The 16,791-nt window shown below is 47.4% G+C and overlaps 1 protein-coding gene across 7 annotated transcripts in view; it reads left to right on the plus strand.

The window, feature by feature from the left end:
* ST3GAL4 (ST3 beta-galactoside alpha-2,3-sialyltransferase 4) overlaps nucleotides 1-16,791 on the plus strand; it is a 187,693-nt gene that overhangs the window by 147,953 nt on the left and 22,949 nt on the right. For all 7 annotated transcript variants that reach the window (XM_073321127.2, XM_073321125.2, XM_073321130.2 and 4 more), the window contains one exon: nucleotides 13,735-13,813. In XM_073321127.2, the coding sequence (XP_073177228.1) occupies nucleotides 13,798-13,813 (16 nt within the window). In that variant the 5' untranslated portion in view covers nucleotides 13,735-13,797. The remainder of the gene's footprint in view (nucleotides 1-13,734; nucleotides 13,814-16,791) is intronic.

The raw sequence follows: 16,791 nt of genomic DNA on the forward strand, positions 1-16,791 counted from the left end.
TTTACTCCTTCTCATAACACAAGAACTAGGGGTCACCCAATTAAATTAATAGGCAGCATGTTTAAAACAAACAAAAGGAAGTATTTCTTCACATAACACACAGTCAACCAGTGGAACTCCTTGCCAGAGGATTTTGTGAAGGCCAAGACTATAACAGGGTTCAAAAAAGAACTAGATAAATTCATGGAGCATAGGTCCATCAATGGCTATTAGCTAGGATGGGCAGGAATGGTGTCCCTAACCTCTGTTTGCCAGAAGCTAGGAATGGGTGACAGGGGATGGATCGCTGGATGATTACTGTTCTGTTCATTCCCTCTGGGGCACCTGGCATTGGCCACTGTGGGAAGACAGGATACGGGGCTAGATGGACCTTTGGTCTGAGCCAGTTGGGCTGTTCTTAAGTTCTTATGACCTCTGTGTTCAGTCAGGAGACTGCTGCAAGGCATGGCTTGTTACATTGCCTGGTCATGTGATGGCTGAGCTCAGTTTCACGCTGCCAGCTCTTCCTGCCACAGCTGTGTTGGGGCAACAACGCCCACTGTGATTTGCACCTGTGACTGGGCCAGTACATGCAGGGACTCTGGAAGCATCTGTCTCATCGTTTCCAACACTGTGGGTGGGTTGCAGGAGCTATGGGGTACCTTCCCAATCTGAGGCACTGCAGTGTGGGATGCAGGAGGACAGGTTGAATCAATGCAGCTGCAGAGCTCATGGCTTCTGTGCCACAAGAAGAGAAATGGTTATACATTGTCATAGGTTTTAAGGCCAGATCACCATGGTGATCCTCTACTCAATTGTGGTCACCAGGGCAGATCTTCAGAAAGGCATCCAGTTTTGAACTTAGCCCCACTGATGCAGGAGTCTGAGCCACCAACAGAGCTATGTCGAACGATGCCAACTGCAGATCTGGGCCTGTAGGTTTAACCCGCTGGTTGCATGCTGTTGGTCTGGTGGGTTGCCAGACTGAGTGCATGGCACCAAGGCTTTTGTTGGGGTCAGTTGTATTGAGGAATGTAATGGGCATATTTCTGACAGAAGTAGTAGCGGGGGTTGTTCATATGCCTAGGCAGACTTCTTACAGACTGGGAAAATAAGAGACACTTTTAATTCAGAGATGCCCAAGAAGACAATAAAGAAAAGTGCCCTGACAGTACGATGTGATTTTAGATTGACAGCTCTTTGGGGCGGGGACTACCTTTTTGCTCTGTGTTTGTACAGCACCTAGCACGCTGGGGTGCTGGTCCATGAATAGGGTAGGTGCTACCACAATACAGAAAAGAATCATCATTGACCTCCCGGTGATCTTTGGATATGCACATGGGCTAGTTTCCAGAGTCCACCAAGCCGTGTGAAGCCTGAGCTGTGCTCTTCTGCATTGATTCGATTACCCTTGCTGCCCAGTCGCTTGATGACTTTTTTTGTTTTGAGGATTGACTTTTGGGGTTTTTTTTCCCCTTCAGAAGTGACCGAGAGTTGCACCCACAGGATTTTAGCGTGTGGCAAACAAGCGATTGTTTGCCCATGCACACTGGGTTACTGTTATCCTACATCGGATTACTCAAGGCGCTCTTCAAACAAATCCAAATAAACAGCTGCAGGCGCTCATGCGCGTACTTGTACGTGGGCCCAGTTTACCTGTCTCCCATGCGTAACTGGGCGGAGTCTCCTCTGGAACTGGTCCCCCATGTAGAGGATCAGCTCCAGGCCTGTGCATCAATTAAGTCCCACTTAGCGGGCTTTTGTTGGCCTTCTGCATCCTTTTCTGGGGCACAATCCAGGCCCTGCTTTGTAGAATCCTTCCCATGGAAGATGCTATCCAACATAAGTGCTAGCTGGCCATCTTAATTGGGGATTAGAGGGTGTGTTCGGGGAGGGGAAGTCACTGAATAGATGCTCTGGGTTTTTTTGGCTTATTTATTTCTTGAAATATTAATATATCTAACCGGGTGATTTGCGCTAACAGGATTATCTGTGGCTCTGCATGCCTGTTACAAACACGTTAAACTGCTTTATGGCAAGGAGAGCAGTCAGGGCTGGTAACCAAGGTTTTATACCATACAAAACCTCTTTTGTTTCAAACCGTGGACAGGCTGGATCTCCCCCTTTCCTCGAGGAGGAGTGGCGTCAAAATCAGGAAGAAAAGCAGCAGGGTGGGAAGTGTAAGAGAGAGAGGCCAGGTTCTGTCACAGTGAATCCCCAGGGTTCTGAAAGAAGGGGCAGTGTTGTTGTGGTGTTTGTACCAGGGTGGTGCTGGAGGCCCCCCCCATCAGGAAGCAGTGCTGGATCTTGTTGGGAAATTTTCGTAAGAACGTTAGAACGGCCACACTGGGTCAGACCCGTTCATCTATCCCAGCATCTTGTCTTCCAACAGTGACTGGTGCCAGGTGCATCAGAGGGAATGAACAGAACAGGGCAGTCATCAAGTGATCCATCCCCTGTGCCACCCATTCCCAGCTTCAAGCAATCAGAGGTTTAGGGCCACCCAGAGCATGGGGCTGCATCTCTCACCGTCTTGGCTAATAGCCATTGATGGATCTATCTGCCTAATTCTTTTCTGAACCCAGTTATTTTTATGGCCTTCACATCATCCCCTGGCAACAAATTCCACAGGTCGACTGTGTGTTGTGGGTCCTTATGTTTGTTTTAAGCCTTCTACCTATTAATTTCATTGGGTGACTCCTGGTTCTTGGGTTATGAGAAGGGTAATCAATACTTCCCTATTCATTTCTCCTCACCAGTCATGATTTTCTAGACTTCTGTCATATCCTCTTTAGTCATCTCTTTTGTAAGCTGAACAGTCCCAGTCTTATTAAGCTCTCCTCATATGGAAGCTGTTCCATACCCCCAATCATTTTTGGTGCCCTTCTCTGCACCTTTTCCATTTCTAATCTATCTTTTTTGAAATGGGCCACCAGAACGGCACACAGTATTCAAGGTGTGGGCTTACCACTGATTTATATAATGACATTATGATAATATGGCAGTAAGTATCTATTCCTTTTCTAATGGTTCCTAACATTCTGTTCACTTTTTTGACTGATGCTTCATGTTGGGCAGATCTTTTCAGAGAACTATGCAGGATGACTCCAAGATCTCCTTCTGGAGTGGTAACGGTTCATTTAGACCCTCCTTATTTTGTATGCATAGTGGGATTATGTTTTCCAATGTGCACTACTTTCATTTATCAAATTGAATTTCATCTGCCATTTTGTTACCCAGTCACCCAGCTATGTGAGATGCCTTTATAACTCTTCACAGTCAGCTTTGGACTTAACCATCTTGAGTAATTTTATATCATCTGCAAATTTGCCAACTCACTGTTTACCTCCTTTTCTGGATCATTTATGAATATGTTGAACAGCACAGATCCCAGTACAGATCCTTGGGTGACCCTGCTATTTACTGCTTTTTCCACTGTGAAAACTGACCATTTATTCTTACCCTTTGTTTCTTAACTTTTAACCAGTTACTGATCCATGAGAAAAAATAATGAGGAGTACTTGTGGCACCTTAGAGACTAACAAATTTATTTGAGCATAAGCTTTCGTGGGCTAAAACCCACTTCAGAGGATGCATGCAGTGGAAAGTACAGTAGGAAGATATATATATATATATATATATATATATATATATGTACGCACAGAGAACATGAAACAATGGGTTTTGCCATACCCACTATAATGAGAGTGATCAGGTAAGGTGAGCTATTACCAGCAGGAGGAAAAAAAACTTTTATAGTGATAATCAGGATGGCCCATTTCCAACAGTTGACAAGAAGGTGTGAGTAATAGTAAGGGGGAAAATAAGCATGGGGAAGTAGTTTTACTTTGTGTAATGAGTCATCCGCTCCCAGTCTTTATTCAAGCCTCATTTAATGGTGTCCAGCTTGCAAATTAATTCCAATTCAGCAGTCTCTCGATGGAGTCTGTTTTTGAAGTTTTTTTGTTGAAGTATTGCAACTTTCATGACTGCCTGCTTTGCTTAAGAGCTTTTGGTGTGGGACCTTCCTTCAGAACTCTTGGGTGAATATCACTCGGTCCTGGTGATGTATTACTGTTTAATTTATCAGTTTGTTCCAAAACCTCCTCTACTGACACCTCAATCTGGGACAGTTCCTCAGATTTGTCACCTAACAAGAATGGTTTAGGCGTTGGAATCCCTCTCAGCCTCTGCAGTGAAGACTGACGCAAAGAATTAATTTAATTTCTCAGCCACAGCCTTGTCTTCCTTGAGTGCTCCTTTTGTACCCCGATCATCCAGTGGCCCCACTGAATATTTGGCAGGTTTCCTGCTTCTGATGTACTTTATTTTTTGCTGTTAGTTTTTGTGTCTTTTGTGTGTAGTTGCACTGCAAATTCTTTTTTGGCCTGCCTCATTATACTTCTACAGTTTTGACTTGCCGGAGTTTATGCTCCTTTCCATTTTCCTCAGTAGGATTTGACTTCCAATTTTTAAAAAGATTCCTTTTTGCCTCTAACTGCCTCTTTTACTCTATTGTTTAGCAATGGTGACATTTTGTTGATCCTATTACTGTTTTTTTTTAAATTTGGGATATACATTTAATGTGAGCCTCTATTATGGTGTTTTTAAATAGTTTCCATGGAGCTTGCAGGCATTACACTCTTGTGAGCGTTCCGTTTAATTTCCATTTAACTAGCTTCCTCATATTTGCATAGTTCTTCTTGAAGTTAAATGCTACGGTGGTTCTTTGGTATTGTTCCCCTTACAAGGATGTTAAACTTAATTACATTGTGGTCGCTATTACTGAGCAGTTCAGCTATATTCACCTCTTGGACCAGAACTTCTGCTCCATTTAGGACTAAATCAAGAATTGCCTCTGCCCTTGTGGGATCCAGGACTAGCTGCTCCAAGAAGCAGTCATTAGTGGTGTGTGGAAATTTTATTTTTGCATCCTGTCCTGAGGTGACATGTTCCCAATAAATATGCTGATAGTTGAAAACCCCTATTATCACTGAGTTTTCTGTTTCTGTAGCCCCTCTGGTGTCCCTGAGCATTTCATAATCTTGGTCACCATCCCGGTTAGGTGGTTGGTAGTATATTCTGATTGCTATACTTTTATTATTCAGGTGTGGAATTTCAATTCCATAGAAATTCTGTTTCAACTAATCATTTTCTGTCAAAAGATCCTAGTGCATCAAAACCGAAGCTGTTCTCCAAATGGCTGGATATGAATCTCCCAACTTGAAAAAATGTTGAAAAAATTTTGAAATTATTGAAATGTATCTTTGATATTTTTGAAATGAAAAATTCTGGTTTTCTGATCTGAAACTCTGTCTCATTCAGAAGTTTCAGTGAATCAGACACACACACACACAAAAATGGCAACACCAAAACACAACATTTTGAAATGAAGTATTTCATTGGACACAAACCAAAATTTTGTTTGGGTTTTTGGTTCCCAAATAATTGAGGTTTTGACTTTGTCCCAGTTTGAGAGGGGGGGGAAAAAATTGAACTCTTGACTAAGGGACGGGAAAACCATTTTCACCCAGCTTTACACAGGACCCCAGTGTGCTAGGCACTGTGTGTGTCTGCATGCATGCAGTATCGGCGTTAGGAGACATCGCCTGCCCCGAAGAGTTCACAGCGGAAGGTCCTGATCCTGCACTCTAATCCTCATGTGCAGACTCTGATACCTGTATAGTCCCAGTAAAGTCAGTGGGGCAAAGTACAGGGGCAGGGGACTGCCCATGTGGATCAGTTTGTGGGTGTAGCAAGCTGGGGGAGGAGGGCGGACAGCTGTTACATGTACTGCATCCAGCGTCCTCCGTGAACAGAGATGACAGACTGACTCAAAGCCATTTGATTGCCCAATTGATGGGACCAAATGTCTCTCAATCAAAAGGGTCTGGCTGTGAAACTAGCTTCCAGTGGAGTTCAGACTAACCCTGCTGCTGGCTGTATTCAGATGCTCTGCAAAGCTGTCCCACTAAGAGAAGGACAGACCCCCCACTCCTTCATAAGAATGGCCATACTGGGTCAGACCAAAGGTCCATCAAGCCCAGTATCCTGTCCTCTGACAGTGGCCAATGGTAGGTGCCCCAAAGGGAATGAACAAAACAGGTAATCATCCAGCGATCCATGCCCTGTCACCCAATCCCAGCTTCTGGCAAACAGAGGGTAGGGACACCCTCCAAACGTGTATACCCCAATCCTAGCCCTCTCCTTCCAAAGGACAGGGAGAAGAGCAGAAGACTTAAAGTCCACTAGGGACCTCGAGATGTAGCCATTAGTTATCTTGGAAGAGCTTGGATACTGCAGGGATGGGTACTGAGATGCAGTATGTTGCTCTACGGACTCCTAGTCTACTTGTGCCCCTCCTCCTTGTTTGTTATGAATACTTTGCTCTTCTCACCCATGGATGTCAAAGCACTTTACAGAAGCAAGTCAGAATACCATCTCCATTTTACAGATGGGGGATGTGACTTCCCTAAGGTCCCCCAGTGAGCCGGGAATAGAATTCAGGTCTCCAGATTCACTGTCCAGAGCCCACTCTGGTGTATTAGGCCATGACAAGGTGGCAATGAGCTACCAATGCAATGTGGCCATGAAAAAGGCAAGTGTGGTCCGAGGATGCATCTGGTGAGGTATTTCCAGTAGAAATGGGGATGTATTAATGTCATTGTAAGAGACACTGGTGAGACCTCATCTGGAATACTGGCTACAGTTCTGGTCACCCATGTTCAAGAAAGATGAATGCAAACTGGAACAGGCTCAGAGGAGGGCTACTAAGTTGGTCAGGGGAATGGAGAGCCTAAGAGTTGGGCTTGTTTAGCCTAGCAAAGCAGAGGCTCAGAGGGGATCTGATTGTTCTCCATAAATGCATTGGGGGTACGCGCCAGGGAAGCGGAAGAGCTACTGAAGCTAAAGGATAATGTTGGCACAAGAACAAACGGGGCTAAAGTGGCCATGAGTAAATTTATGCCGGAAATTAGAGGCAGGTTTCTAACAGTCAGAGGAGAGAGGCTCTGGCACAGCTTCCCACTAGGAGCAGTGGGGGCAAAAACCGGACTGGATTTAAGGTGAAGCATGCTATGTTTATGAAGGGAATTATTTGATGGGGTAGCCTGGGATAGCAGGGGACTGGACTTGATGATCCAAGAGGCCCCTTCCAGTCCTATGTTTGCATGATTCTAGTAGGTGAGGTGATCTCTTTTATTGGCCCAAGTTCTGTTGGCAGAGATGCGTTTTGGAGCTCCACAGAGCTCTTCTTCAGGTCAAACGGAAGCTTACCGGCTGAAGTCGCTCTGTAGCGAGGAGACGCTTCACCAGTGCGGCGCCTCCTGCTGGTCGTCTCGGGAATTAGCTCTTTCCTGCCCGGAGCGCCCTCTGCAGGCAGGTGTCTCGCCTGCCGCTGGCGCCCATGTCCCTCCTGGACCCCGGTGCCCCTTTACCTCAGGGTTCTGCCCCAGCAATACCCCCATGATCTGGGTCTCCCCTCCCAGGGGAACCCCCAACCCTCTAAACCCACCTTGCCTCAGTGGCTCCTGCCAGTCGTCCTCTAGCCCCCGCTCACTGGGGCAGACTGCAGTGTAATGGCCACTCATCACTGGCAAGGGGGCAGGACCTGCTGCCTTTGCCTAGGCCCGGGCTGCTTTTACTCCTTTTCTGCAGGAGCGGGGCAGCCACCCCACTGCATGGCCCAACCAAAGCCATTGCCTCACCCACCTGGGACCAGCACGTCTGGAGCAGCGGTACAACCAAGTGACTAATTGTCGCTCCTTATTGCATGCTCTATGTGTGTGTTCTTCAGATTCCTTTCATCCAGGGCTCCGGTTCTGTTGTTCGTTCGCCTTACAGTTCAGTTGTGTTTACTCTGTATTTGATGGGCTATCAACGTTCTCTCTTATTAAATATTTCCTTGATTCATGACTGTGGGTTTGCTTTTAAAGAGCCAATCACATTTATATGACATGACTAAACAAAAGGCAGAGGTTGGGGGCCCGGAAAGAACACAGGAATCCTTCACAGGCGTGTTGCTAACCACAATAATTCTTGACATTGCTACTCTGTAGCGCTTCTCACCTTCAAATCGCTGTCGAGCCCGCAAGCTATGAATTGCTTCCTCCCCCTGGCAGGCAGGTAGTATGCTAATCCTTCAGCTGGGGAAACTCGACAAAACAATGAAGTTACGAGTGTGCCTTCTTCAATAAATTGGCCTGGTTTTGCTCTTGTTTCGACCAGTGTCACTGCGGTGATGTCCGTGGAATTGCTTATGATTTTCACCCATGGCAGCCCCGGTATTGTCACCTGTAGACACAGGTATTTGTGTACACCACAAGTCTATGTGTGGTGGGGGTCCAACTCGAGTGCTGATTTTCTCTTGGTTACTCTTTTTCTTACTTCGTGAAGGGTTTCCAGTGAGATGAGAGCTGGTGAAGGGGCCAGATGGACCACCCTGGAGACCAAAGTGTTCTGTTTACCCCCAGCACAGCTGCTGTGCAGACACTGCAAAGGTGCTAACTGCCCCTCCAGGATGCTTCTGTGCTGCTCTAGGGACCAGCCCTAGGTGTCAGACCCCCGATACAGCCAGCCCTCGACCTATCTGCAGAGATGGCCGGCTGCTGCCAATTGTGCGTGTGGGAAATGTGGACAAGACTGAGACCCAGCAAACTCATTTCACGTAGACCACTGAACGGCCATGCTGGACATTCAGAGCTATAGCCCAGGTTTCAGTCCTATTTACTGGTGTGTGAGGTCTGGTTAGGACGGCCCCAGAGTGCATGGATCTCCAACCTGCTACAGTGCAACAGAGCTGGATGCTATCTTTATGTTCTTGTCTCTCAGGAGCTGCTCTTATCCCATCCAGTGGAGGAAGCATTGGGCTGGGAACAAACCAGGCTGGGACAATAAGAACCCAACTCTTCTGGGTCTTTTTGGGAGTGGGAAAGGGGATGTTTGAGACAGCTTCATGAACTCAGTTTTCTTAGGATGGGGGAATCCCATGGAAAGGTTTGTGCCTGGTGACGTCTCCAGCCTCTGCGAGAGGAGGGGATATTCTGCAAGCTGAACCTTGCTCTTGAGAACCTTCCATCCCAGGTGGGTGTGGGAAGCAGGAATGTCGTGCAAAGCAGCTGAATGTGTAGAGGTTCGGTTGAACCCAGTGTCCTAGGTGGTGAGGTTCAGCGATCATTGGTTATTGTGTAGCACAACGACTTACAAAACAAACCTCACACGTTCCTCCATCTTTTTTGATGCCATTCTTCATTTTGAAGCATTTTTTGCCATGGCTGTAGATTAGTAGGTGCAGCGTGTGGGTGGTTGGGATTACAGAGGAAGAGTCTGGTCTAGTGACCAAAGAATGGAGCTGGAAGGCAAGGATCCAGGTTCTGTCTCTAGATCTCCCACTGACTTGGGGCTAGTCATTTGACTTCTATACCTCACTTTCCCTGTCTGTAAAATGGGGACACTCTTGCTGACCTACTGTTGAGGATGAGCTGAGGCAGAATTAGGGTTTGGTTAGCACTGTGAGTTTCCAGCAAAGAAATGTGGCAGAAAAGTGCCAATGTTCTATATTAAGATCTCCTCACCTGGTGAGCGTTTTAGGTGGATGATCCACCCTGGTGCTCAGGGTGCATCCAACCCAGCTGCAAAGACTCCCTTCAGCTGTGTGGCTTCACTGGGCAATGAGACAGATGGGCAGTGATGTTGTGGGAAATTAGAGCACACCCTTTTGGGTGGGGTCCAGAGGCACACAGCTGAATGCCCGGTGAGTATAATCAGCTGAGATTAAACTCACTGGCAGTGAACCCTGCCCCTCCAGAAACGCACTTCCTGCATTGTTTTGCATTTGTAGTGACACAATACATGGGGTAAAAGGCAGACGCCCACTGTCCGTGGTGGCCTAGCTGTAATGTCAGCCAGAGGGCTCAGCTCTGAACTTCCACTCTGAACATCTTTGTCGGCAAATGCCCATGTGTTGATCCCCAAATGGCCTGTGAAAATGGTTTTGGTCTATCAGAAACCTGCCTGCCAAGCAAGATTCTATCCTTTGCTGCCAGCTTGCATAGCGGGCTGCTGGGGAACCAGCACTTCCTGGGTCCACAGCTCCAGGGCAACCTAGCCTTGTGGACAGTGCCAGGCTGGGGACCCCAGACCTTCCTAGAGTCCAGAGCTGCAAGGCAGTCCTGCCATGCCAGGGTTTCCAGGCTCACTGCTGTGGATCTGGGTTCCTGAAAGCCCCAGCTCTAATCAGGATTGACTCCCAGATCTGCAGCAGGGAACCTGCGGACAATGACGACTTTCAGACTCCCTGCCCTAGAGTTGCAGACCCCAGGAGCCCCAACAGCTGCTGACTGAAATTTCTTGTCAGGTTTACAGCCCTAGTGAAACTGACAAGACTGTCAGTCAGCAGCTGCCCTGGTTCTGGGGAGCAGGTCTTGTTTGGGGTCGGTATTTCCAAAACCTTTTTTTTTTTTTTTTTAAGATTTGTGGTTCATGGGAAATTTTGAAAAAAAAACAAACCAGTTTACATTCAAAGTGTGGAACGAAAACAATCAAAATATTGACATGTCCCAGGAACCAGAAATCCCTGGTTTTGGGCAGCTCCTTGGTGAAGTATCACATTGCTCAGCAGTGCCCCCTCCAGTTGATCTGTAGAATGGCGTGTATGGGCTATGAGAAGAGTCAAATCTGCTCCGCCTGGGCAGGACAGAAGGTAGGCATGCACCCTGTTGACCTGCAAAATGGCCTTGCAGCGCAGGTGTAGGTGAAATGGTGGCACAGGGGTAAGGCTGTAGCCTTTGATACTGGAGGGCGTGGGTTCCAATCCTAGCACTGCTGTGGAGCAGCGTGGCCTTTTATCAGACTTAGACGGCTATAATGGTCCCTTTTGGCCTTGGAATCCATGTAGGTAAGGAGTGGGGAAGAGTCGGACGGAGACAATTGCTGGAGTTAAACTCCTGTCCAAGGTGGGTGTGAAGAGGAAATCTTATTCCAGGGCATATTTATCAGCAGAGACTTTCTGGGGCTGTTCTCTGGAGCATTAAGCAGGTATTATTATCTGCTAGGATGGAGTAGGTGAGTCCTGCACACTCAATCCCCTGCAGTTGGTAAGGTCACCCTTGGTCCTTTGTTACTTCTCGGGTGTCTTATCGATGGCCTGGGCAGCCCTGCTGGTGGTCAGATAGCAGAAGGCTCAAGAGATTGCTCGTAAGAGGTGGCTGTTGCAGATGGGCCGAGGCTGGAAGAGACTGTGAGTTACCCCTCTCTGCCACTGATGGGGCCTCGGGCATTGGTGCACCTCGGTCCCGTTTCTTCTCTGCACACAATAGCTTAGTCTCCTGAGGTTAGCCATACTGGGGTGTCATTTCACCTGTTGGGTTTAGTGCGTGGGTGCTGGCTGATGGTGGCCTGTGATATACAGGAGGTCAGACTAGATGATCGAGTGATCACTTCAGCTCTTAAAACGCTGCGATTCTTGAACACAGGGCAAAGAGCCAGGCCCAGACCCAGAAAGATTATGATGTAAGTACAAGGCAGAAGAGAATGGCTGGCTACAGCCAGACAGGGGAGAACAAGGAAACAATGAGGCCATATTGGTGACAGGCAATGGTCACAGCACCCCAGCTGATTGGGTCCTGGCAAGTGAAGTATCCTCTTCCCCTGCATGTGGTGGTTCTAGATCCAAGATAAGGCACGTTGACGGGGCAGTGCAGGGGTAAAGAGAAGAACAAAGCCTCTCTAAGCCTGTCCTTTTGGCACCTGTTCCCCAGCACTTACATTCACTTAGCGAGGGAATAAATTCCAGGGTGTGTTGAGGCTCTGAGGAGCCGCATGGTTATGAAATTAATTTGTTCCGTCCTGTAATGATTCGTGGCATATCCCCAGCAATTTAGGATGGGAATTGCTTGTAACGAGCGGTGCCTCCCCGCCCCGAATAAAGGTGGCTTTAGATTAGTTTTGTTTGGCTTTTGCTGGCCAAGATGGTGACTGCTGAGTGCAGGCGGGAATGGGGGTGAAATGAGGATTGTGTGGCAAAGTAAACATTGACCTTAGAGTGGTCAGGGAGTGGGGAGAGCTTAACCACTGGCTCCCACTGCCTTGGAAGAGTTTTAGACTGCTCAGGGATGTGAGAACGCTCAGCTTTGTCCTGCCAGTGACTAAGGATCAGCAAGACGGATGCATGGAGCCAAGGTCATTTTGGAAGAATGTCCTGGCCTGGTTTGCTGGCACCCTTCCCTGCTGCTCCAGAGGGGTGTCTGCCTCTGTGGAGATCCACGGCAGCCTAAAGATTTCAAGGAAACATGACTTAATTGTGGAATCATTCAGGAACCCAAGTAATAAATCAAGCGACTGAGCTGTTGAAAATCACTCGGCTTGTAGACACCTGCTCTGAAAAAAGTAAACATGCTGTACATGGGTGGGGAAGGCCTGCTCATTATATTTCCTTAATTAACCACAAAGAGATCATTAGGAAGGTGGTTTCAAACCTTTTCCACTGAGATCTTCCACCCTGGTGCAGTCACCCGATGCGTCGCAGGGCGGCTTTCCGAAGAACTCAGAGTGAGTGCACAAGTCTTTAGAAAACACACAGCACCAGCCAAGCCTCTTTCCAAGTGGATGGCTGGATCAAAGGAATCTGGTTCTTTCCGAGTACGTGGAATCCGACGTGATGTGTGCTGCTTTAATACCTGCCTGTTCGGTCTGATCTGCTTGGCTCCTTGGTGATGCATCAGCTCTGCAGCTGTCTGCTTGGTTCAGGAGTTGCAAAGCCCATCTGGTGCGTGGTGCAGACCCAGAGTCTGTCAGTCTGGGTGGTCGCTGTCTCTCACTTTGTGTGTGTGTGGAATTATTTTTTAAAAATGTGAATTGAAAATGAAGGTGGCTTAACCCCATCCTGCAAAGTTAGGACGAGAGAAAGTATTCCCATCTAATTTATTTTGATAACAACATGGAGAGAACTCTTCAATGGGGAAAACTTTCTCTGTGCAGCCTTGAGCTTCTAACTCTTCATGTTTTAACTCAGAACCTCATAAATAATCTATGTTTAGCTGTACTGTGCATCAGGGATTCCATGGGAAGTGAAGTACAGTTGTTAGCCTCTATCTACAATACCCTGTGGAATAATATGCAGCTGCATCAATATAATGTTATGTGAATATGGATTATGGAAGCGCATATGTATAGTTAGGTGGGTTTTTTTTAGTAAGTGCTTAACAGTTGACCTACAGCATTTCATGGCATATAACATTTGTGAACTACACCTAAGCTCATCTGTAGGACATCTGAAGTCCTGTTTCTGTAACATTAATACATTTTGTTCATATGGAACAAAACACATTTTTTCAAAGAGAAATTTCAACGGTTTTGATTTTTTTCGTGCTGAAGGGCATGTATAATTTAAACACCCATCTGTAATCTCTCTGCATAGAAATCTTCCAAAGTCTCATTTTCAACCGTGACGTACGCTCCTAATTCACAGAGGCACTTTTGAATCCCTGAGTGTGTGACCAGATGATGTATATGATCAGCATCTGCCTGCCTCTGTGTGTGTGTGTGTGTGTGTGTGTGATTGCTAACATAAAATCTTAACTGCTATCATCACTATGACACAGGCCACACTAATGCAAGTGCTTCCATGGCACTGAATACCCATAGGCAGGACTTTCAGTGCCACATAGCCTGGAGGGGGAGGAGGAGGGATGTGTGCAGGGTGACCAGATGTTCTGCCTGGCAGGTACGACTCAAAGCGTCTTCCTCTTCCCCCTCTAGGTGACCAGCAGTGGCCGCGATGAGAGCAATAGCCACCGGGTGGCACCTCACCTGCTGATAAAAATGATCAACAAGTCCCGTAAGTCCTTGTCGCTTTGCGTTCTTTCCCTGAGACGGGTTTGCAGGGTCATGGATGATTCATATACAGAATGGTATTTAATACTGACTGGTAGCACTATGGCAACCCCCCAAACTGGGGAAGGGACAAGGTGGGTGTCAGAAACCAAGGCAAGGATGGCTGGGCCCAACAGTCAGAGCCAGAATCAGGAGTCAAGAGCAGGATCGGCACAAGGCAGGAGTAGGGCTGGGAGCCAGGCTGGACCCAGAGCAGGGCTGGAGCAGGCTGAGGCCTGTGGTCTGTCCCCACCGTCAGGCAGGGGAGGGTTCCAAGCTACGAAGTGAGCTGGGCGTGTCTCCAGAGTGGTTTATATACCTGCCCTGAGAGTCACCAGACCAGCTCCTGGCTCCTGGATTGGCTGGAGCCTAGCGTGTGGTTGAACCAGGCTCAACCAGGGGGTTGGAGAAGGGGAAATAAAAAAAGCACCCCCCTGTGAATCTACAGCCCATATGAGACTGGACTAGGATGTAATTCCCAGAGGTCCCTGCTGGAGCTTCTACTCCCTGTACTTGGTACCTACATGTTATAGTGATGGGCAAATATAAACAGGTAGTAGGTGGGTGATGGGGGGGGAATGCTGTAAATCCTCCCATCTTACGTGGACACCAGCTGCTACTAGGTTAGTGGGCAGAGACGTGAGGAGACTCTTGTGGCTGGCCGGTGGCAGGCAGGGTACACTGAGCCAGGGAAGGGGTTATGACAGGCTGGGGCGGGGTGTGTCGGCCGGGATCGGTTTGTGATTGGTTAGATGACTCTGGATGAGCGAACGCAAGGGCTGAGTAGGGCAGGCAGATCAGGTCTAGTTTGGTTGTAAAAACCAACAAAGCTAGATTAAACAGCCCAGCCTGAGGTGGACATATCACTAACTGCACCCGGATATGAGAGTCTGGGCCAGCTAAGGGGCTTGGCAGATTGCTCTGTTTCACAGCGTGTGAGCATGAGCCTCTGAGCAGGAAGTGTCTGTTCCACAGAAACGATAAATTTATCTCAGATGCATATTTCTTTGGCTGAGCTTATTCAATGGGTGGGACTCGTGACTCAGGTAGCCACACTTCATCAGCTGCTTTATCTTTCATAACCCAGCTGTGTGCTCCTGTCGCCAGCCTTACCTGGTCAGGTGTGCCATTTCTGGGCCTCCCTGCTGATGGGTGCTAATGGCGTCCGCGCTTCATCGTTATACCAATGAGCACAGCTTCCTCTCTGTCATCTTCTAGCGTGTTTCTCGTGCTGGCTGCTGCTTGAGCAGACGTTTCTTTTCACATCATGTGTCACTGCAGACTCTGGGCTCCATGCTGTTGTTCCCCTTTAGCTGCTTTCTGTGCATGTGGCTTCCTTTTCTTCTCCTGTTGCACCAACCCAAGTCTGGTCTCTGGTCTGGCAACCAGACACCCCGTCAGAGTAATTTACATTGAAGTTATCTCAGTAGCCTGTTGAAGCATAACAAGTTTCTCCAATGTAAGCTCTGATGCTCTTAATGACAGTTCCGTGTCTTTGACCTGGCCTATTCTGACCTATTCTGGCTACAGGTTGACCTCAAATCATGGAGGAGTTCAGTATCCTAAATTGCAGAATTGGACCTTCAGTCTCCCACCAGTCACTGATGGAGCAGATACGTTGGTCTATTGCTGCACCTTGCACTGAAATACGGACTTGTCAAACTTTATTTTTCCCCAAGTGATCGAATATGCGTTGGGGGGGGAGGATAGCTCAGTGGTTTGAGCATTGGCCTGCTAAACCCAGGGTTGTGAGTTCAATCCTTGAGGGGGCCGTTTAGGGATCTGGGGCAAAAATTGGGGATTGGTCCTGCTTTGAGCAGGGGGTTGGACTAGATACCTCCTGAGGTCCCTTCCAATCCTGATGTTCTATGATTATAAATGTTACTTTTCCACACACCCTGCAAACAGGCACTTTGAGCCTGAATGACTTTTATTCTAGTTTGAGAAAAGTCAGAACAAAAGGAAACTAAAGGTAAAATCTCTATATGAGAGAGAGGGAGAGAGCTCAGCATGGGCCACCCTCTGTAACGTGCTGCAGGAGTTACACATCCTCCAATGGCAACTTCTCCCTGCAGAAGGGCAGGCTCCTTAGATGTTTAATGGTGCCAGCAGAAGGAGGGAGGTGCTGAGTTTCATAGATTCATAGATATTTAGGTCAGAAGGGACCATTATGATCATCTAGTCTGACCTCCTGCACAACGCAAGGCACAAAATTTCACCCACCACTCCTGGGTGGGCTGATTGGCCAGACCCATTGGAACCAAAAGTTCAAATCCCAGTAGCATCACCTCAGGCAATTCCCCATTGTGGGGAGAAAAATTCTGCTAATAGAGAGCTCTTTAATCTAGCAGACATAACAAGACCTGTTGTGGGCTGTGAGCTGAAACAAGATAAATTCAGGCTCGAAATTAGATGCAAACTTTTAAGTGGAAAGCAATTAACCATGGGAGCAACTTATCTAGGGTTGTGGTGGGTTTGCCATAATCCTGAAGTCTTTAAACGAAGATTGGATGTCTTTTTCTGAAATCCTGCTCCAGCTCAACGACTAGAACTGAGCTTGTTGCAATAATGAGGGAGAGAAATTTCAGGCCTGTGTTGTGCAGGAGGAGGATCATAATGGTCCCTTCTGGCCTTAAAAAAAATCTATGAAATGAAAGAAAGAGTTAGTTGCATTCTCCATACAGGCACAGCAAAAAAAATGGAACAGCTGCTGCTCTGGAGAAAGCAGGGTTAATGAGAAACCATTGCCAGAGGGCCAAATTCCCTGCTAGTGTAAATGGGCAAAACTCCACTGAAGTCAGCGAAGAAGAGAATTTGATCCAGAAATTGCATCTCCTCTTCCATTGGAATATGTCTGCATTTTCTTCACATTTTAATTTTTGGGAAGGGTTAGTTAGGACTGGCGTGAATCTGGCCCTGTAAGTTCCAGCGGTTTACTTTGGA

Source organism: Lepidochelys kempii, chromosome 22, assembly GCF_965140285.1.
Source record: "Lepidochelys kempii isolate rLepKem1 chromosome 22, rLepKem1.hap1, whole genome shotgun sequence".
NCBI classification, from domain to species: domain Eukaryota; kingdom Metazoa; phylum Chordata; order Testudines; family Cheloniidae; genus Lepidochelys; species Lepidochelys kempii.